The sequence below is a fragment of the Gadus morhua genome, chromosome 23 (genome assembly GCF_902167405.1).
Source record: "Gadus morhua chromosome 23, gadMor3.0, whole genome shotgun sequence".
NCBI classification, from domain to species: domain Eukaryota; kingdom Metazoa; phylum Chordata; class Actinopteri; order Gadiformes; family Gadidae; genus Gadus; species Gadus morhua.
This window is the reverse complement of record NC_044070.1, coordinates 12,392,478-12,414,099: the sequence shown is the minus strand read 5'-3', so window position 1 is coordinate 12,414,099 and position 21,622 is coordinate 12,392,478. Positions and strand designations below refer to the sequence as shown.

Below are 21,622 nucleotides of genomic sequence, written 5' to 3'. Positions count from 1 at the left end.
ACTGTAGGGCCTTGTGGCGCAACGGTAGCGCGTCTGACTCCAGATCAGAAGGTTGCGTGTTCAAATCACGTCAGAGTCATTCTTATTTAATAGCGAATGTTAAGAGAAACATTAGTCATTATTTGTTGATAGAAATGTTCATAAGTATAGGAAAAGTGTGTGCAATATTGAAAGAAAACGTCTCAAAAACAAAAATCTTCATTACTTGGACACTTTGGATGCCATTTGTGGTGTGTTATGTTAAAGTTGCAGAGACTGTTAACATACAAACAAACTCATTACTAACCATATAGTCTGTGATGAGCGTCTAAAGGCGATAGCTTAATACTCTATGATACTGTGGCTTAGTGATAGTGTAACAAACACTAACTATTACAAGCAAACTTAACCTCACCACATGAATGAAATGGAGTTCAATTTAGGGCACACTGATTGATTAAAAGCTTAACTGATTGACTTGGAATCATCAATCGACAGTTTCCTTCACAATTTTGGGCGATGGGCGACTACATAGAGAAGCGACATTCATGAGGTTGTTGCTCAAAGATACTACCTTCATGAGGTCGTTGGTCAAAGAAACTAGACAAATGAGCTCATAGGTCACATGAAGTAAATTCATGAGATATAATGTCACCATTATCACCTTTTTGCTGAGGACTACAATGTCACAGCAAGAACAGATTTGTGCCTCATTATTCAATTGAATGATACAGTATGATGATGTTAAAGGTTGCTCCAGGTGAGGCTTGTACTCATAACCTCGGCATTACTCTGCTGGATACTGCTGTATAAGTACCGCGCGCTGACCGATTGCGCCACTGGAGCTCAATTGTGACTATGCACATGCACGTGAATGTGCACGTGCATTCCAGAAATAACGACTTAGAAACATGCACAGGTAACTTTAGCATGTACATGTACATTTAGAATGAGTACGGTCTAAACACGGTGGATTCAGTGTATGGCTTCCTAGGTTTTACGCACGCATACACACTTAATCACCAGCGCTCCAGTATTTCAACAATGCCGTGATGTGGGGTACAATATTGACATACTGTAGGGCCTTGTGGCGCAACGGTAGCGCGTCTGACTCCAGATCAGAAGGTTGCCTGTTCAAATCACGTCAGGGTCAATCTTATTTAATAGCGAATGTTAAGAGAAACATTAGTCATTATTTGTTGATAGAAATGTTCATAAGTATAGGAAAAGTGTGTGCAATATTGAAAGAAAACATCTCAAAAACAAAAAACTTCATTACTTGGACACATTGGATGCCATTTGTGGTGTGTTATGTTAAAGTTGCAGAGACTGTTAACATACAAACAGACTCATTACCAACCATATAGTCTGTGATGAGCGTCTGAAGGGGATAGCATAATACTCTATGATAGTGCAGCTGAGTGATAGTGTAACAAACACTAACTATTACAAGCAAACTTAACCTCACCACATGAATGAAATGGAGTTCAATTTAGGGCACAGTGATTTATTAAAAGCTTAACTGAATGACTTGGAATCATCATTCGGCAGTTTCCTTCACAATTTTGGGCGATGGGCGACTACATAGAGAAGCGACATTCATGAGGTTGTTGGTCAAAGAAACTACGTAGATAAATGAGCTCATAGGTCACATGAAGTAAATTCATGAGATCTAATGTCACCATTATCACCTTTTTGCTGAGCACTACAATGTCACAGCAAGAACAGATTTGTGCCTCATTATTCAATGGAATGATACAGTATGATGATGTTAACAGTTGCTCCAGGTGAGGCTTGAACTCACAACCTCGGCATTACTCTGCTGGATAAGTACCGCGTGCTGACCGATTTCGCCACTAGCGCTCAAATGAGACAATGCACATGCACGTGAATGTGCACGTGCATTCCAGAAATAACGACTTACAAATATACACAGGTAACTTTAGCACGTAAATGTTCAGAATGAGTACGGTCTAAACACAGTGGATTCAGTGTATGGCTTCCCAGGTTTTACACACGCATACACACTTAATCACCAGCGCTCCAGTATTTCAACAATGCCATGTGTTGGGGGGTACAATTTTAAAATATTGAGGGGCCTTGTGGCGCAACGGTAGCGCGTCTGACTCCAGATCAGAAGGTTGCGTGTTCAAATCACGTCAGGGTCATTCTTATTTAATAGCGAATGTTAAGAGAAACATTAGTCATTATTTGTTGATAGAAATGTTCATAAGTATAGGAAAAGTGTGTGCAATATTGAAAGAAAACATCTCAAAAACAAAAATCTTCATTACTTGGACACTTTGGATGCCATTTGTGGTGTGTTATGTTAAAGTTGCAGAGGCTGTTAACATACAAACAGACTCATTACCAACCATATACTAGACAAATGAGCTCATAGGTCACATGAAGTAAATTCATGAGATATAATGTCACCATTATCACCTTTTTGCTGAGGACTACAATGTCACAGCAAGAACAGATTTGTGCCTCATTATTCAATTGAATGATTCAGTATGATGATGTTAAAGGTTGCTCCAGGTGAGGCTTGAACTCATAACATCAGCATTACTCTGCTGGATACTGCTGTATAAGTACCGCGCGCTGACCGATTGCGCCACTGGAGCTCAATTGTGACTATGCACATGCACGTGAATGTGCACGTGCATTCCAGAAATAACGACTTAGAAACATGCACAGGTAACTTTAGCATGTACATGTACATTTAGAATGAGTACGGTCTAAACACGGTGGATTCAGTGTATGGCTTCCTAGGTTTTACACACGCATACACACTTAATCACCAGCGCTCCAGTATTTCAACAATGCAATGTGATGTGGGGTACAATTTTAACATACTGTAGGGCCTTGTGGCGCAACGGTAGCGCGTCTGACTCCAGATCAGAAGGTTGCGTGTTCAAATCACGTCAGGGTCATTCTTATTTAATGACGAATGTTAAGAGAAACATTAGTCATTATTTGTTGATAGAAATGTTCATAAGTATAGGAAAAGAGTGTGCATTATTGAAAGAAAACATCTCAAAAACAAAAATCTTCATTACTTGGACACTTTGGATGCCATTTGTGGTGTGTTATGTTAAAGTTGCAGAGACTGTTAACATACAAACAGACTCATTACTAACCATATAGTCTGTGATGAGCGTCTAAAGGCGATAGCTTAATACTCTATGATACTGTGGCTGAGTGATAGTGTAACAAACACTAACTATTACAAGCAAACTTAACCTCACCACATGGATGAAATGGAGTTCAATTTAAGGCACACTGATTTATTAAAAGCTTAACTGATTGACTTGGAATCATCAATCGGCAGTTTCCTTCACAATTTTGGGCGATGGGCGACTACATAGAGACGCGACATCCATGAGGTTGTTGGTCAAAGAAACTGGAATGTGATGGTGGGTACAATTTTAAAATATTGAGGGGGCTTGTGGCGCAACGGTAGCGCGTCTGACTCCAGATCAGAAGGTTGCGTGTTCAAATCACGTCATGGTCATTCTTAATTAATACAAATGTTAAGAGAAACAATAGTCATTATTTGTTGATAGAAATATTCATAAGTGCATGAATTATATGCATTATCGAAAGAAAATATCTCAAAAACAAAAATCTTTGCACGAATTAGAAACGGTGTTCATTCTTTTCAATACATTTTTACTGAAACTCCTCCAACTTAAAGTTTGATCCAAGTGAGGAGCGAAATCACAACCCCAAAAATGCACTGCGTGATACTGCTGTATACTGCTTACACCCCGCGTGCTGACCAAATGTGCCAGTAAAACATATTCAACAGCTTCATTCATGCACCGAGATATGTATGCGTCTCTGTGTGTGTTTGTTTGAGCGTGTGTGCTTGCCTTTAATTTAGCTGTAGACCATCTAAAGCAAGGTTTTAATTATCGACTTTCAAAGTAAAATAACATCAACTCAATCTTCCAACATTATAATTCAGAAAGCAAGGAGACAAATAAATGAATACACAGAAGAAGTAAGCCGTAAGTTAGGACAGGTTGCAAAATCAGCTTTGGTTGCGTCTCATTTTGCTCCTGATTTGACAGAAACTCTTGGCAACAGCTGTACCTTACAAATACTTCCAGATCAAATAAGGGTTGGGGTTATTACTTTTTTTATTACTATATGGACTTTAATCAAATATTGGCACAAGCTCTCCTTATTTACAATGAGATAGTGTAAAATATATTGATCCCCCAAGAGGAAATTCTTGGAATAACGCTTCGAGTTCCTACACCTGAGGTCTGAATAAAAGTTGATTTCTTGATGATGCACGTGACAACACAAGACTATGGAGTTCATTGTTAATATTCAATGTTGTCTATGGTAAAGCAGGGGGGAAGTTTCTAAGGCCATCCAATCAACATACTGTACAGGTCTGATGGCAGCAAGTCGGGCATGCCTTCTGCCTTAGGAGAGTTTTAACCTATAGATGGCAGCAACCTGACAGATATCGTCTACCATGTATTGGCTCTTTAATACCGGTATCTTGCATTTTGATTGATTTGCAACTGGAGCACAAAAAATATAAAACCACAATGATGTGATGCAGAAGAAATGTTGCCATTGCCATTGTGATTAATGCCTATTTTGGTGCCTAACCAAGTGTGTTTGTGTATGCTTTCGCTATAAGGGGTTAACCAAACCTTAATTTGATATAGGGGAGATTCTTAGTCAATAACGAGGGGCCTTGTGGCGCAACGGTAGCGCGTCTGACTCCAGATCAGAAGGTTGCGTGTTCAAATCACGTCAGGGTCATTCTTCTTCTTCTTCTTACAGAGTCAGTTTTAAAGTGGGGATAGACCAGCAAAGGATAGAACAGAATTTACTTGGAATTTTAATATCATTTGGAAACATGACTGTAGCTTTTTCCATAACATGTATGTATTTCTTAAAAAAAAAAACCACAAGGGGACACGACCACTTTATGTCAGTTGATTGGCATTTTAATACATCCTAGGCCGAGCGGGGGAATCCCTGTTATTATCAGACCAACTGCTCTAAGATCTGCCTAGCATACTGTTCGCTACATCAAAGAAAATCAAATCACAATTATTTTGCAATGAAATTGCCTTAATTAAATCTTCAACTTGCAAAGCCCTAGATCAACCCTAGATCATCATAATGAATGCCCATCATCTAAACGTCAAAAGTTAAGGAGAGAACACCCTGGCGTTGCTCCCGAATTGGCATCCACTGTTAAGACAGTTGTGTATCGCTATGAGGTGGAGATTGCACGCTTGTTGTCCTGAGAAGCACAAACCATAGTAGTCTTTGATTGCCCCGGGCCAGCAACTGCCACGGTCCATCACAGAGAGATTATGCTGGCAGTGCCAGAAAGAAGGAACCAGATATCAGCTAAATGAAACCATCTGTCACATTGTTATATTCAAAATCATTGCAGGCAAGGCAAGTTTATTTATGCAGCACCATTTAAACACCAAGGCCACTCAGAGTGCTCTATACTGTCAGGAAAAAAGGAAATAGACACAAGAGAAACATAAACAAAGATAGAAAAGGCCAATGTAGACATAGGTATAAATATAAAATAGAATGTGCCACAACACTAAGGACAGTCTTCAGGTGCATCACAGACCTTCTGGGTCTTTATAGCTTTGTTCCAGTTATGCAGTTATAAAAACTAAAGGCTGATTCCCATTGTACCCTGGACCCTGAGAACAGATGGAAAATAGATGCATTGCTAAGTTTGCCTGAGACACCATTATATTGATGGTTAACTAGCTTTGGAAATTACTTCCTAACGGTTCGGTTTTGTGTTTGACGCAAAAAAGCAAATATATGCAAAATGGATTGATGGCTGTTTGATTATCATAGAAATATGTTGGCGTATACTTAGCATTCTCCAGACCTAATGTTGTTTCTCAGTTAAAGCTTGCTCCAGGTGAGGCTCGAACTGACAACCTCGGCATTGCTCTGCTGCATACTGCTGTATAAGTACCGCGCGCTGACCGATTGCGCCACTGGAGCACAGAGCAGTCACTGGAACCTCCTCGTTAACTTGCAGGCAGCACAACAAGCCCCGATCACAGTATACACACAAACAAGGCCTGCAGGGAGGCAGACCGGCAGGGCTCGGCGCGCAGCACTGGAGCAAATCATTGGGGTTGTAGAAGGGGGGAAAGAGAAAGCAAAGGAAGACAGGTAAAAAGAGAGGGATTACAGAGAGAAAGAGCGAACGACAGACGTGGGGGAGGAGGAGGTAGTCACAATAGGTGTCAGCAGGGGATGCTGTAGAGGAGCCAGGAGACAGTGCCTGATAATGAGAAGTGGAAGAACTGGATTTACTACTCAACCTGCTTAAACACACAAACACACACAAATTCTGCACACACACACACACACACACACACACACACACACACACACACACACACACACACACACACACACACACACACACACACACACACACACACACACACACACACACACACACACACAAACACACACATATTCTGCAGACACACTTACCCAGCAAACACACAAAGCACACCAACCCTACACACACGCACACACAAGCGCACACAGAAACAGTCATCCAAGCACAGACGCACCACTGGGCCACAGTTTACTTTACAGCCATGCAAATGTTGATAGCAATGCTATCTGTACCAACATCGCAGCAGCACACTTAGATGTACAGGCTAGTCTGTGAAACACCATTGCAGCTGTACTCAGTTAGCCCGGCGGGTCCATCACAATGGATTCCCTGTTTATTTTGAAAGCAGGCTTTACAGCAAGGTGTCTATGAAAAGCAGCCTGTAACCACCGTCATCATATACAGACAGAGGAGGGCATAGAGGCTGCATGAGAAAATGTTTAATTCATTTTTTACATTCCAGTATAATCAACATCAACCACCAGTACAATGGAAGAATCCATATTGTATATGCAGTACAGTGCAACCAATAATGTCCCAACATGTTTCAGTTTCCTCTCAAATCAGCACCTGCAGCGGGCTAACACACGAAGCTGGCTAGCGTGTGGTCTCTTTTGTTCAATCCATGGAGCCCTGAAAGATCCTCAAGTTCCCACGTTCTCGCCCTCGATTTCTGTTTTATTTGCCAATATTACCTCATACTAAAGAGCCTGTGAATGCAAGTTCATGTTTTCTGTAAGTAAAGCATAAAAAACTACAAGGAATAGTCATACAGACAGACCTTCAACATGCTAAATGCATATTGTGTGTGTAAGTTCCTAACGTGATTGTGTTTACTGTGTCCTCACAGTAGTATTTGCTGAGCTGTGTTTGAGACAAACAATGACAATGACAACAAAGACAAAGGGGAAAAAGGAAGTCAAAGCTGTAATGGCGACCAATGACCGCCAGGGGGCTTGGGTGCACAGTAGCAGAACAAAGCCAGGCATCATTTAGTTGCTCCTTTGATTCCTTTAAGTCATTTATATACAATACATTTTTTAATATATATAATATGATTCGATATATTTAGATTAATTCGGTTGAGCTGGTATTAGTCAACACCCTAAAGACTCATTTCCCTGGACAAGCACAGCAGCAAAGGAATATAATATTACAGAACAATAGAGAGGAGAAGAGGGGGGTGGGTGAGGGGGAGAATCAAAGGGAAGAGGGTGTGAGGTTTTTAAGGTGTGTTGCAGAGAGCAGGTGCAAAACAGCTGCTGTGACCACTGACTGATCCCAACTGGTAGGTTACCATGACACCCAGCTCCTCATCGTCAGATACTTTGGTAAAACACACTCAAGTGCGCACACATATACACACACACAGACAGATCCAGATGCAATAATGAAGCTAGAATCTTCAAACTAGGTACTCTCTCTCTCTCTCTCTCTCTCTCTCTCTCTCTCTCTCTCTCTCTCTCTCTCTCTCTCTCTCTCTCTCTCTCTCTCTCTCTCTCTCTCTCTCTCTCTCTCTCTCTTTCTGTGCACAAGCAATAAATCATATGCACAAACTCTACAATAATCCCTGGAGATTAGAACATATGGCCATGGCAAACAAACCATTATATTGAATAAACGGCCACTAGCAGAGATCTGAAGCAGAATGGATTTGATTCTGCTCTGCTCTCACTGCTTAGCATGGTCATATAGGATCGCTCATTAGAATTAAATTCAGGCTTGAATCCGTGGACTGCAGCCTGACTAAGCTAAAGGATGCTCCAGGTGAGGCTTGAACTCACAACCGCGGCATTGCTCTGCTCGATACCGCTGTATAAGTACCACGCAATGACCGATTGCACCACTGGAGCATACGTCACTTCTGACAACCTCTTAATTATAACTATCATTCTATGACTCAACCATAAGGGGCACACAATAGATCTAACGAGATCTAGGCCACATAAAGTAGGTTGACCGATTACAGGTAAACTGTTGACCAAGTAATAAGCATTTTGTGTTTCATTCTTCATTGTCTCTTGCTGGGCATGTGTTTTCAGACAAACAGTGTGTAAGGCAGTTGGGCACACATTGCCAGCAGCAACCCAGCAGCATTATGGGTAATAATTTACAGTTAGCGGGGTGTGGTTGACGGATACACAAACACACACACACTTGGCCGCACTGTATCCACTCATTCAAATATCAAGTTCACACACACAGAGGAAAAATGTGTGGCGGCGCCATAAGACACATCACAACAGTACAACACTGACACACACACACATACACATACAGATCACACACATGCACACTCACACAGCGATGAGAGAGCAGTTTAAATGGTGTGGGTAGCCAGCCGTGCCCCTTGTTACCACTGAAGCCTCCCGCGGCTAGGAGACGTGTGATGCGCTGCCAACAGGTTGCAGTGATTAGGCCCAGCACACAGCTCTGACCGGGCGCTCTACCGCTGTCTGCTCACAGACTCACTGCCAAGGGCTCTTCAGAGAAACCAGCAAGATCTCCCATGGAAAACCGGGGCGCTTGTAGTCAGAAGGCTGTATGTATGCAAAGGATCTAATTGGCACATGTTTGTTTATTTATAATGATGTAAGATGATCAATCGGGTGTATAGGGGACATGAATGGATTTCATCCTTACAATTGTAGTGTGAGCCTTCTTCTGACTCATTAGCAATGCAGAGTGTAATTGTGTGTTCATAAAGAGCTGTGTGTTATTCATGTTGCCCCACACAAGGCTAAAAATATCGCACATTGTACCACAGTTAGTTCCGACCAATCGGTTTGATTGGACAAGAGCGGCATTCCATGATCGCTGGTATAGAGTGTAACAGCACTGGGACTCTGAGCTCTACATGAATCACTCCGCTGTACAGGTGTATCTAAGAACCGTTGGTAACATTGACGGCCGTAAGCTCTAAACTCATCGGAATCACGCGTAAAGAAAGCGACTCTCAGCAGACTCATATCACCGGTTGCACAATAAATGCAAACATGTAGATAAATGCACATGATACAAAGAAGCTGGCCTTCGAGAACGTTCAGACCTACAAAAAGTAGCACACTGGTGTGCAGGAAAATGTTTATGCTTTTCCTTAGAGCTTGGGCGCCACCTCTTACCACTGACCGAATCACAGCCATGATGATAATCAGTTTAACAGCACTCCTTCTCGGTTGCTATTGCTTAAGTATCTTTCCAGATGATCGCAACATGATAACTTCTCATCAATAGTTTGCAACACCCACTCTCAAACTAGAACACAGGACAATAGAACACACCTTGTGTTTCCTGCCTGAGTGCCTTTGAGCATGCATGCAAACCTGAGGCAAACAGCCCCCCTACTCCTTTAGTCATGCTGACCAGCGCAGCTCCATGGGTCTAGCAGTGTTACGATGACAGAGCCAAGCAAGACTTATGTCTCATATGTGATGAGCAAAAGGTAACGACGAGATGGAAAGAATGACAAAAACTGAAACTGAAACTAAAACCAGCAATTAACATGACCCTGACCCTGACATAGACAAAAACGCACACGCAAACAGACACTTAGCCACACTCCTTTCAATACTTCACATAAACACATATGACTCACCCTATCTTTGTCGTCTGCCACATCACACAGCACGTCATCCAGGTCCAAGATGCCTCCGTCTCCATGCTCCAGCCTGTGGACCTGCACCCAGTAGTTATGGTCCTGGTGGTGGGCGAGAGACAAAGACAGAGAGAGAGAGAGAGAGAGAGAGAGAGAGAGAGGTGGGTAGACCGTTAACTTCTTATTGTGAATGAACATTGAATATACCAAGACTACTACAAAGGTAGCTCCCCCCAAACAACAGATTGTCTGTCTTTGTTTAGTCTTTATAAATAGACAATCATACACTGTCCATACAATGTCAGACAAGCAGCAAATACAATGCAAAGATTCATAGGCCTATATATGAGTAAAGACGAGATCATCATCACACGCAAACAATGTGTGCATGATTATCCATCCCGAGGCCAAAGCAACATGCTCCCTGGCGTCCTTGCTCCATTCACTGGCAAAAAATGCTCTAAAAGTACCCCCCAGTGTACTGATGGATGTGTAAGTAGCAGCCCTGATCGGACACAGGCCTTCATGCGGTACAAGCTTGTCGATCCAGTGGTCTGGCAAAGCACTGGTCTTGGCAGAGGCTGTGATGCGGTGTTGGCATTGGTCGCTCCCGGGGGCTGTTATCAAACACTTTAATCCCTTGTCGGACGGCCTGAAAATGTATTTGGTTCAGCCCGCCGATACATTATCAGCCCTTGCATTATTTAATAGATTTTCTGATAGCTGTTGGTACTGAAGGGTTTGCATGCGCCGTGTGTTGTATAATCCTCATATACTGCCTTCAGGGAAGGGGGGCGTTCTATATGGTTAATGCATTGTTCACAGGTATCATCGTCTTTTTCACAGACTTTAGCCAACACTGATTGTCCACAACATATTGCATCCTATTGAGCAACAGTTAGAATCACAATTTCTCTGCAGACTGAACAATGCTGTTCAGCTTTTGTTCCAATATATCCGATATTCAAAACTCTATTACGTTTCCCTTAAAATGTGTTTCTGGAAAGAACCGGAAAGAAAAATATGTTGTGTCCCTAACAGGCCTGCCTCCTCAGCCAAGTTATATTGTTTCTCACTAATTTTCATCTAACAACATTATACAGCTTCCTAGTCAAACTACTGTATGTGCTGACTCTGTTGTAGTCCAACGTCCCATTCATTGCGGTTCACCAAACAAAATGCTGCAAAGGACGAGGGAAAATGAGTCTCTCTCTCTCTCTCTCTCTCTGTGGTCATTAAGAGGGAAAAGATGTGTTTCAATTTTTTTTCAAGTGTGTCCTTAAAAAACCTCCAAGATACAAAGAGCACAGAGGACACTTCCAAGAATACAGTTTCGTTTTTTTAATTAGTGGTGGTTGGTTTGGTACCAAGAGGAAGCAAGGCTGTAATTGTGTTGGTTAAGATGCATAATGGGTCATTTGTCGACTGGCTCTAATTTTGAAATGATAATCATTTGAACAGAAATATTAGCATCTAAAATATTCCACCATTAAAATAAAGAAGTTCATTTATTTAGATGTGTAGCGGTTTAGAGTGCCCAACAATGTACTGCAACTCCACTCTGCTCTAACTCTGCACCAAGTTAAAGGTTCATTTAAGGGGCAGAGCACAGCATAAGCCACAAACAGACCCATAGATAAATACATGATTAAATGTGATTTCTTCATGTGTTAACACATTGCACTGCCGGTTGACATGGTCGCTGTCCTACAGCCAAGACAAGATGTTTGGAGGGATTATGGCTCAAAACAAAAATCCTGGTGCTGGGACATGAAGATGGCTCTCTCTGGACGGAAAGCAAGTGGAGGCCTAATATTCGGATTGGATGATAAATATGACATGGTGGAAAATATCACGACTGTGCTACAATGGGCGCCAAAGCAAATGCTTTACATTTTCTACTGCAACAAACAATTTCCATTGAAGCTGAGAAAGTCAAATGACCCAGACACATAATACACAAGGTGAAACATTTCTGTTTATTCTTTTTCAGGCCAAAGCACACTTCTAAATATGAGGACATGGAAATAGTAACACAATCGGTAGTGTTATTCTTTCTAGGTGCCGTTCTTGTAGACCGTCATTGTGTTTTATTTTTTTTGTTTTCAGACTTAACCCAGATTTCTCCCACCATGGTAAAATACATTGACAAAACACAGACCACCCACGTATTGGAGACGCCACCCCTGAAACAAAGGCACTGGATTCTGAAGTTCAACTGTTAGACTTCCAAAATCTTCAACAACAAACTTGTACAATACTCTGAAGCTGACTGTATCACTTAATGACACCGCCCCTCAATCCTCAACTCCCTTTGATTTGAGCTGCAATACTCACAGGCTTTATAACTCGTTTCATCAATCTTGACAAATTTGTTTTCCCAGCACAACTAATTTCTAAATATGACATTGCACATATTGGGTGGCCGTATGTGAAGCCATGGTGACTGCATCAATTTGTTTTTGTTTACCTGTGATACCGGAGTCTAACCCAGCCTTTTACAGTAGGAGTAAAACACAAAAGGGAAGAATAACATCACAAAATCACACACTGTACTCCATTGCCTGGCCAACTTCTTCTGTAAACATCCAGTAGATATTTTTATTCTGGACGATGATGAGTATTAATAGCAACTGAAGTCATGCCAATAGGAGGGATTGCATGTCAGGATATCCAAGGGCTATCAATTGTACAGATCACTTTTCAAGCGAAACTGCAATACTAATAAATCATGTATCATGTCCTTTACGTTACGTGTTAATACACAAACTATCTCCCACTGTGTGGCTATGTAGTCAAGTATTGCAAAAGCCTTTCCAAAGTGGACTACAAGTCATATTATTAACCATAAACCCAGAGTGACTCCATGGGCTTGTTAAGCTGACTTAGGCTATTTGTTAACACAATCATCACGTCATTATCCCTAGCTTCGTCAGGAGGGACAGAACGGCGGTGACTAGCAGTGACTCAAGGTGGCAATCCTTTGACTTCACTTATCAGCAGCAGCAATGGAGAGTGTGTCGACACCAGACCCACGTCGTCTCACACAGGTTGGGCAAACGCACAAAGCTAACTACGTCTCTTCAAGCCCACACCTGCCCCAGTGTCGCCTCGGCCCTGCCCGGCACCTCCGACCACAAACCCCTCCTCTTGTACGAAAAGGCGACTGTTTGCTCATCGCATTCCGAGGAAGTCAGGAAGAACGACAAGGGACTGCCCGAGCGTACTTATTCGCCCACATGAACACTAAGTCCAGACAATGGATGCTTCCGCCCTATTGTCTCACTGTGTGGCTGGGCTGACAGGTAACCTGTGAATCAGTGAAAGGAGGATGCCCTGCCTGGAGGAGGAGAATCCAGGGGGGGGGGGGCAGCAAGGGAGTGCCAAAGAAAGAGGGACAAAAAGAAGCGGGAAAGTGCTGTGTGTATTGGGTTTTTCTTGTGTGTGTTTGTGTGGATGAGAATGAGATAGAGAGAGTGCGAGAGAGACAGAGAGAGAAAGAGAGGGAGAATATGATATGAGTCAATGTTGTTTTACGAGCGTCTCATTAGCACTAACAAGTGCAGCCATTCCCACAAGAGCATGTTGTCAGCTGGTGTGACAGATCCAGCTGGGCCATGCCAAATTCAAGGACCTCGTGGCGCAACGGTAGCGCGTCTGACTCCAGATCAGAAGGTTGCGTGTTCAAATCACGTCGGGGTCAAATCTTTTCACATTTTTATTACGGTCGTACAAACAAAACCTGCATTCGCTGCGTGCCAAGTCAGGCAATGTCCTCACAATATGTGTGTCCTTGGCGGCTGATAGACAGGGGAGATGAATACCAAACAGAACAGCCATTGTTCAACCCCGGAGAAGTGCTCCAATGGTTACGACAAATGCACGTTTTTTGCCCAGTGATAATGTGTGGGATGTTGTTGCCGTTTTTGTTCTTGAATCTTGATCTGTGCGCAGCTCGTCTATCGCTGCTGATGAAGAGATACCATCGGCTAGGTCTTCTTGGTTACCCGCGGCAATGGGAAGTAATTTGATTAGAATGCCTGTAGACGGGACGCTGGGTGAAACGTGGAAACAAAATATGATGGGCCGAGTGATACCTCCAAACGTGAGCCAACATCGCTCTTACATAGATACATGCCAGCTATCCATTATAGTATCCTATGGTATGCTGAGCTCATTCATGTGGAAGTTCTTTACATTGCTGGTGGCTGATGACTGAATAAAACTGAAAAACTTTGACCTTTGATGATTACCCCCTTGGACCGTTGAACTCTTGACAGCCTCCAACCCTAGAATAACTGTGATTAATAAAGGGTGTGTGTCCGGTTTATCCTGCCACACACTGGCATGCAAACACACAGAGGCACACTGACACACAAAACACACACATACAAAACACACACACACACTAACCCTAGCGCCTCCATCGGGCCTCCCGTGTTACTGAACAAACACCATAGTAAGTTACCAGCATTTGAACGCGTTTGTTAACATCTTGTATGTACATCCAGAGCTAGAGAGAGGTACAGAGAGGAAGTGTCATTGGTGTCGTTATCGAAAGAGAAAGATTGCGGTGATTAAAGCGATCAGGCTTCATTGGAAAAGCATAAGAAATGTTTACTTGTTGAGGGTTGCATTACACGCTGTGCTGTAACCCACTGGTGCCAAGTGGGAAGACAGAAAGTGATTAAGTTGCCTACTGCACTTTTCTATATTGTTTCCAAACTCAATCTCTCCCACTCACACACTGAGCAGGAACAGCTTGAGGATGAGATGTGCTCAGGGTTTAAGGTGGAGTCACAAACATACTTCATTCATTTTTGTGAGCTTGTGTCTGATCATGTGTTTGTGTGCGTGTTTGTGTCTGTGTACGTGAAAAGATTAGTTTTGTTGATATTTCCCATTTTTGTGAGATAATGTGCAAATGGTCGTGTGTATGTGTGTGTGTGTGTGTGTGTGTGTGTGTGTGTGTGTGTGTGTGTGTGTGTGTGTGTGTGTGTGTGTGTGTGTGTGTGTGGGTCTCTGCTCACGAAAAGATTCAATGTGTGTGTAGTGTACGGGTGTATGTGATCTTATTATGTGCATTCAGTGAAACAAAGTCACCTCCAGGATCCAGCCTGCATTATTGATACCCTGGTCTGCTTGGCTGGGTGGTGGGGATGTGCAGAGTGAACTACACTGAGAGAAACATGACTCCCCACATGGGCACACACACACACACACACACACACACACACACACACACACACACACACACACACACACACACACACACACACACACACACACACACACACACACACACACACACACACACACACACACACACACACACACACACACACACCTACAGGTCATGCCCACATCTACACACAAAAAAAGTATACACACACACACACAAACACACGCACACACACACAAATTAATGCATTCCCCTGCAGCCTGCAGTGTCTGAGGAGAGGGATTTGTAGTCCCTCTTTGTGAGATAATGTGCATGTAGACATGTGTGTGTGCCTGCATGTGTGTGTGTGTGTGTGTGTGTGTGTGTGTGTGTGTGTGTGTGTGTGTGTGTGTGTGTGTGTGTGTGTGTGTGTGTGTGTGTGTGTGTGTGTGTGTGTGTGTGTGTGTGTGTCTGTTTGATCCCAATTGTGGTCAGTGCAACAAATAACCCCCCAAAAAAAGATGACAAATTATTTATGTGAATATATATGGCAAGGGCAATCAGCAAAATACTTTATACAGTTTATTCAATTATAGTGCGTCATCCTATCCATTCAACGAGACGAGCTTGAACAGAAAACAAGACTCAGCATTACTGGTCTGGGACCTAAAGAGAGACCCAGTCAGAAACACCTTCTCGGCTCGCCAGCATTGGATTACTGTGTGCAAGGTATGTCAGGCAGATGGGGCCCTCAGACATGAGCCAAGAAGTAAACTGACTGGGGTATAACCTCGGAGCAAACTCATTCCTTCCATGGAACGAGGGCACATGGACCGCACAACAATATGGAGGTCATCGAGTCCAGTCCAGACCTCTTTTACTGTCTGTTAAGGTTGTGTCTTGGTGTGTGTGTGTGTGTGTGTGTGTGTGTGTGTGTGTGTGTGTGTGTGTGTGTGTGTGTGTGTGTGTGTGTGTGTGTGTGTGTGTGTGTGTGTGTGTGTGTTTGTGTGTGTGTGTTTGTGATGCTGGTAAGCTTAGGTATAACTCATGATATATATACACATCTTCATAACTTACAGCGATGTCACTTTGAAACAGACAGCTCGCGTCTCCTTAAGGAGACATCGGGGGCTTCACAGTCAGATTTAGGGCCGCACAGGTCGTATCTCTGAGCTGGAATGTAAACCCCTGAGATTCTGTTCCCTGAACATGTGTGTCATGGCGTTGTAAAATGTGTTCCGCTGGTGGAAAGTCCTTGTAAAGAATCCATTTATAACAGGGAGAGAGGGCTGTGCTGCCTTCGGTCTGTTGGGGAATTAGGGCCACCGTGACTATGAAAAACGTACACTCTTCCCACAATATGCATTAAAAAAAAGGTAGGTGCGTCTGTGTGTGTCAATGCCTTAAATGTTCCGACCACCATATGTAGAGCAGGCGCCTGCAAACAGAAGGGTGGGGCCGACATTTTCCTTTTTTCCTCTCTCCTTCTTCTCCTCTGCTCTCACATGTTGTGACAGCGCACCGCACTCGACCACATCTGTGGCACACCCGCTGAGCACCGAATTAGCTCTCCACCATATGTGGGGTGGAGGGGCTGTGGCTTTTTCCCTTCTTTGCTCTTTCATTTCAACCCCCTTTTGCCGTTTCTCTGTATTCAAGAAGAGTTGGAAGAAGTTCACTCTGCGACATGCTTTCAATGGGGTTACCATGTCACACAGGCAAGTTCACACAATGTGACCAGATCACAGCCATGCCATGTTAAACCAGGTACAAGAGGGTGGTATTTACAGGACCAGATCAGGCCTGGACACGGGTTAAGAAGAAAGAGTTTTAATCAGCATCTGTGGGGCTAACAAGTCATGACTCAGAGTATATGGGGGGCCTCCTTGGATCAGTCCAGTGGACCGATAGAGAGAAGGGAGGGCGGGGGGGGGGGGGGGGGGGGAGGCAAATGGCCGCTTAAAATGTCTGACCCCGACGTGATTTGAACACGCAACCTTCTGATCTGGAGTCAGACGCGCTACCGTTGCGCCACGAGGTCAGCTCTGGTAGCCTTGCGCCCTTATCTCACAATGTTATTTCCCTCATAAATCGTTCAAAGCTTCCTTGAGCCCTGCTCTCTCAAAATAGGCCTGTTTATATGCCAACATACACATAAGTGCAGACCAAGAACATGCTAGTTCCACCACAAAGCATAGTCTTATCGGGGATAGGACTAGACAGTGTGTTCACAACAGGTGTTAATGAATAACAGTGCACACTCATAATAAATGTTGATCTGTTTATTTTCCATTCAAATATTGCGTAAATGAGCTATCTCTCTTTAAACACTTTTATAAGGCTGGCACTGGCAAGTGTTTGTATGTCATGTGTGGTTGTTTTTGCATATTTGTGTATGTGTCTATGTGTGTGTGTGTGTGTATGTCATGTATGGTTGTTTGTGTCTGTGTGTGTGTGTGTGTGTGTGTGTGTGTGTGTGTGTGTGTGTGTGTGTGTGTGTGTGTGTGTGTGTGTGTGTGTGTGTGTGTGTGTGTGTGTGTGTGTGTGTGTGTGTGTGTGTGTGTGTGTGTGTGTGTGTTTGCGTATAAGTATGTATGTGTGTCTGTGTGTGTGCACCCTGTTCCTTAGTTCTCACACAACAAGGAGGTATGTGGTACTACAGTAACACACTGCAGTGACCCTGTGTTGCAAAAAAACCAGCATCTCAGTCAAGGAGATCTCCCAAGAACAGCAACTTAAGCTTACTGGGTCATGAAGGTGGCAATGAGAGGGAAAAAATACAAGAGGGGAACTTGTTACACAGAGAGCATGATACGTTAGGGCAGAGAGGGAGCGAGAGTGAAAGAGTAAGAGGGAGAGAGGGAGCAGGAGAAGGAGATGGAGAAGGTTTGGAAATAGAGAGCGCATGATTATTAAACACAGCTGAGATAATTAGATGTAAAGAGGCAGTGATGGAGAGAGAGAATGAAGGAAGGAAAGAGAATTAGACAGAGTGGGTGGAGAGGAGAGAGATAATTAAAGGAGAGAGATATAATTAGACAGATATCGAGCGGGATAGAGCGATATAATGGAATGAAGAGAGAGAGTAATAATTGGAGATAATGAGGAGAGAGAGTGAAGACATCCAACATGTGCTCTAGAAAACTAGAGCGACAGCAATAGAGTCAGACAGATAGCATGAGTGAGAGGGATCGCTCGAGAAGAATAGAGAAAGAGAGAGGAGTACACTAAAAGATTCCCATAGCACTCTGACAGAGGCCTTGGTCCAAAAATGACAAAGCCTGGCGACGTCTGAGCGAGAATAGCATATCAAGGGAAGAGGTTACACAGTACAGTGACAGAACCCGAACAAGGTAGATGTAAACAAAGACAGAGACATTCCCCTCGGGAGAGAGAGAGACAGAGAGACAGAGAGACAGAGAGACAGAGAGAGAGAGAGAGAGAGAGAGAGAGAGAGAGAGAGAGAGAGAGAGAGAGAGAGAGAGAGAGAGAGAGAGAGAGAGAGAGGGACCACATGTTTGGCTGTCTGTTAAGCTTGCATTCCGAATGCCCTGCTCATCAGTCCTCCAGTAGGGAGCCTCTGCTGTAATAATATACATTATGCTACTAAAAATATGCCAGCACTCGAACAAGAACTGACAAGGCAGGGTGTAGCGGATACTGGAAGACTATTGTTGCCGATGTCAGGTCTATCGTTGTCTAGCTTTTCAGCAAAGAAAGTCTACAAACACGATTATTCAACTCTTTTGTAGTGCAGATCTGCACCAAAAGGCGAGGAAAGGCCTGGGTGTGCTTGTGATCGCATGTCTATGAAGGCTGCATAGAGTGCACTATGTAGTGTTTGTGTGTGTGTGTGTGTGTGTGTGTGTGTGTGTGTGTGTGTGTGTGTGTGTGTGTGTGTGTGTGTGTGTGTGTGTGTGTGTGTGTGTGTGTGTCTGTGTGTGTGTGTGTGTGTGTGTCTGTGTGTGTGTGTCTGTGTGCGTGTGCGTGTGCGTGTGTGTGCGTGTGTGTGTGTGTGCGTGTGTGTGTGTGTGTGTGTGCGTGCTTGAGCCTGGCTGCGCAGGTTTGTGTTTGTTTGTACGGCTGTGCATGTGTGTGTGTACATATGTGTGTGTGACGTGTGTGCAAATAACTGTGAATGTGTGCGCGACTGCATGCTTGTGTGTGCACGCTTGTGTGTGTGTGTGTGTGTGTGTGTAATACAGTACATCAGTGTGGACGTGCCTCATTGACTTGTTCTCAGTCACTTCAGCGGATGGCCAGGTAGGACTCATAGTAATGTGAGAAGTTCACTGCATCTCCGACTAAGACTTCAGCTTCACACAGACTGTTTTTTCTGCAGCTGTCCGCTCAACCATGACCTGCTTACGGACCACTGTTTATGATTGGCAAAACCCTACTAATGACTCACTAATAGTCACTATGATGCAAGCGTAGGTCATTAAAATAATATAAAAGCCAAAGCAAAACGAAGATGGTGTGCTGTTGCAAAGTCAAAATACACCATGCGGATCACACACAACAGTAACAACATCAGTAATGTTTTGAAAGCGAAGAGAAGCATAACAAAAAGAACACAGGTCGCCCTGTCCTTTGGATAAGTAATCATCATGCACGTTCCCCATTTTGCCTTCCTGAGTGCCAAATAAATAGTAATCTGTAACCCCCCCCCCCCCCCCCGTCTCTGACACCTCCCAGCACTCCGTCTTCCTAACAGGAAGCAGTCGACACATAGGAAAAGGCACTTGAGGATGAAGAGAGAGTGAGGGGGGGGAGGGGGGAGTGTTTCAGAACAGCTTGAGGGTCGGAAAGAGGCTATCCGGTCAAGTGAGAAAGTGTGGCAGGATGGGCTGTCTTAGGGGACCTCCTTTGTGTGTGTGTGTGTGTGTGTGTGTGTGTGTGTGTGTGTGTGTGTGTGTGTGTGTGTGTGTGTGTGTGTGTGTGTGTGTGTGTGTGTGTGTGTGTGTGTGTGTGTGTGTGTGTGTGTCTTTATATTGTGTTTTTGTATTACTACTGTGCATGTGGGTGTGTGCGCCGTGTGCATGTGTGTATTTGGTGAAAGTGAGCTTGAGGAAGAGCAGAGGAAGGATGCGTTTGAATGGGTGTGAGATGAGTGGAAAGCCGAACAGGGAGAAGGAGAGAGACTTCTAGGAGGAGGAGATGGATCAGATTGCATGATACTCTCCCTTGCAGCAGCCAGAGAGATTGGGGGTGCATACATTGCGGTTTGCGCATTTTAGAAATCCCATAATTCAAGGTCCAAAGTCACAGCAAATCACATTCTGCACATTCAACTCTGAGTAGTGCAGAATTATGGAAAGAGATGTGCTGCAGAAAAAAATACATCTCAAGTACGGATGGCCCATCAGCCTGGAAGGGAAGTCTCCCTAAAAGCAATCAGAACTCTTTCGAGTTCCGCAAATGTTGATCGCGCTTTGCTTTTTTCGCCTATTTGCTTCCATGCGTTCCCCTCACTGTTCCAATTATATCGCAATATATTTTGGGAGGGTTGGGCGTGAAAGTGTCCTCAAATATAGTAGCTCTTCCTCTTCCCCTTGCGAAAAACATAGTCCCTTTATTGGAGGGCAGAAGAGTGGCCTCGCAAAACCACCTAAAAGGTTTTTCCGGTGTGTCTGATCATGGTCCCCGCAGGAGGAACAGATGGAAGTTATTAAACCCTGGAAGCTCTCTGGAGGATTAATTCGACTGTGACACTCTGCTGGACCTATGATAGCAGAGAAACTAATTCTACTACTACTTCTCCTACTGCTGCTTAACTTAGTGGCACAAGAGAGCAATAATGTGCATTCAAACCTCATAGATACAAAAAGAGCTCACTGTAGCGACATAGAGCTATGTTAGCCGAGGTCCGTTTTTTGAGGGGAACAAAAAAGAAATGGATGAGGCTTATGCGGTCTTCAAGTGTGACTTGCTTCTAGTGTGGAATTCATCTGCGTCATCTGCTGGAAAACTGCTGGAAAACTGCTGTTGAAAAATAGTTAATTTTGAAAACATTTGGATTGAGAGTGGCACCCACAGTGATATCTTGATTCAGAAGATCCTGAGCCCAGAAGAGATACTATTTTAGTACCCTTTACTAAGTTAAAATAAACAGTACAACTAATAGTATCACTCATGACATAGCTCTATTTCCCTCCACTTCTTGGGGGCTTAAAGATTTTCCTAATGGACTAACCATACAGCCATGGGGCCCGCTCTGGGACTCAAGCTCCCCGTGCACGCTCACTTCTCCACCATATCCTCCATGGTCATACACACAGGGTCCTCCCAAACTCCACCATGTATGGCATATCTCCACCCTAACAGTATAGCACAAAAGGCTGCCAAGTATGTGTGAATATGTTAGAATAATCACCTAAAAAGGACCTCCCTGGGATGGCTAAACTTATTCTGTTTAATTTACACAGCTCTTCATGTGGCCTGTTTATTTAAT

General features: G+C 43.7%; 1 protein-coding gene and 9 non-coding genes across 10 annotated transcripts in view; 7 read left to right on the top strand and 3 right to left on the bottom strand.

Moving 5' to 3' along the window:
- Positions 1-21,622, bottom strand: part of pard3aa (par-3 family cell polarity regulator alpha, a) — a 349,891-nt gene that overhangs the window by 312,508 nt on the left and 15,761 nt on the right. The window contains 1 exon segment of the mRNA XM_030349167.1: positions 10,008-10,109. Coding sequence (XP_030205027.1) covers positions 10,008-10,109 — 102 coding nt within the window.
- On the top strand, positions 8-79 carry trnaw-cca (transfer RNA tryptophan (anticodon CCA)). Its single transcript has one exon. It is a non-coding gene; the product is annotated as a tRNA-Trp (tRNA).
- Positions 1,061-1,132, top strand: trnaw-cca (transfer RNA tryptophan (anticodon CCA)). Its single transcript has one exon. It is a non-coding gene; the product is annotated as a tRNA-Trp (tRNA).
- trnaw-cca (transfer RNA tryptophan (anticodon CCA)) lies at positions 2,076-2,147 on the top strand. The gene has a single exon. It is a non-coding gene; the product is annotated as a tRNA-Trp (tRNA).
- Positions 2,844-2,915, top strand: trnaw-cca (transfer RNA tryptophan (anticodon CCA)). The gene has a single exon. It is a non-coding gene; the product is annotated as a tRNA-Trp (tRNA).
- On the top strand, positions 3,425-3,496 carry trnaw-cca (transfer RNA tryptophan (anticodon CCA)). Its single transcript has one exon. It is a non-coding gene; the product is annotated as a tRNA-Trp (tRNA).
- On the top strand, positions 4,699-4,770 carry trnaw-cca (transfer RNA tryptophan (anticodon CCA)). The gene has a single exon. It is a non-coding gene; the product is annotated as a tRNA-Trp (tRNA).
- On the bottom strand, positions 5,907-6,000 carry trnai-uau (transfer RNA isoleucine (anticodon UAU)). The gene is made up of 2 exons: positions 5,963-6,000; positions 5,907-5,942 (listed from the first exon to the last, which is right to left on the bottom strand). It is a non-coding gene; the product is annotated as a tRNA-Ile (tRNA).
- On the top strand, positions 13,639-13,710 carry trnaw-cca (transfer RNA tryptophan (anticodon CCA)). Its single transcript has one exon. It is a non-coding gene; the product is annotated as a tRNA-Trp (tRNA).
- trnaw-cca (transfer RNA tryptophan (anticodon CCA)) lies at positions 17,138-17,209 on the bottom strand. Its single transcript has one exon. It is a non-coding gene; the product is annotated as a tRNA-Trp (tRNA).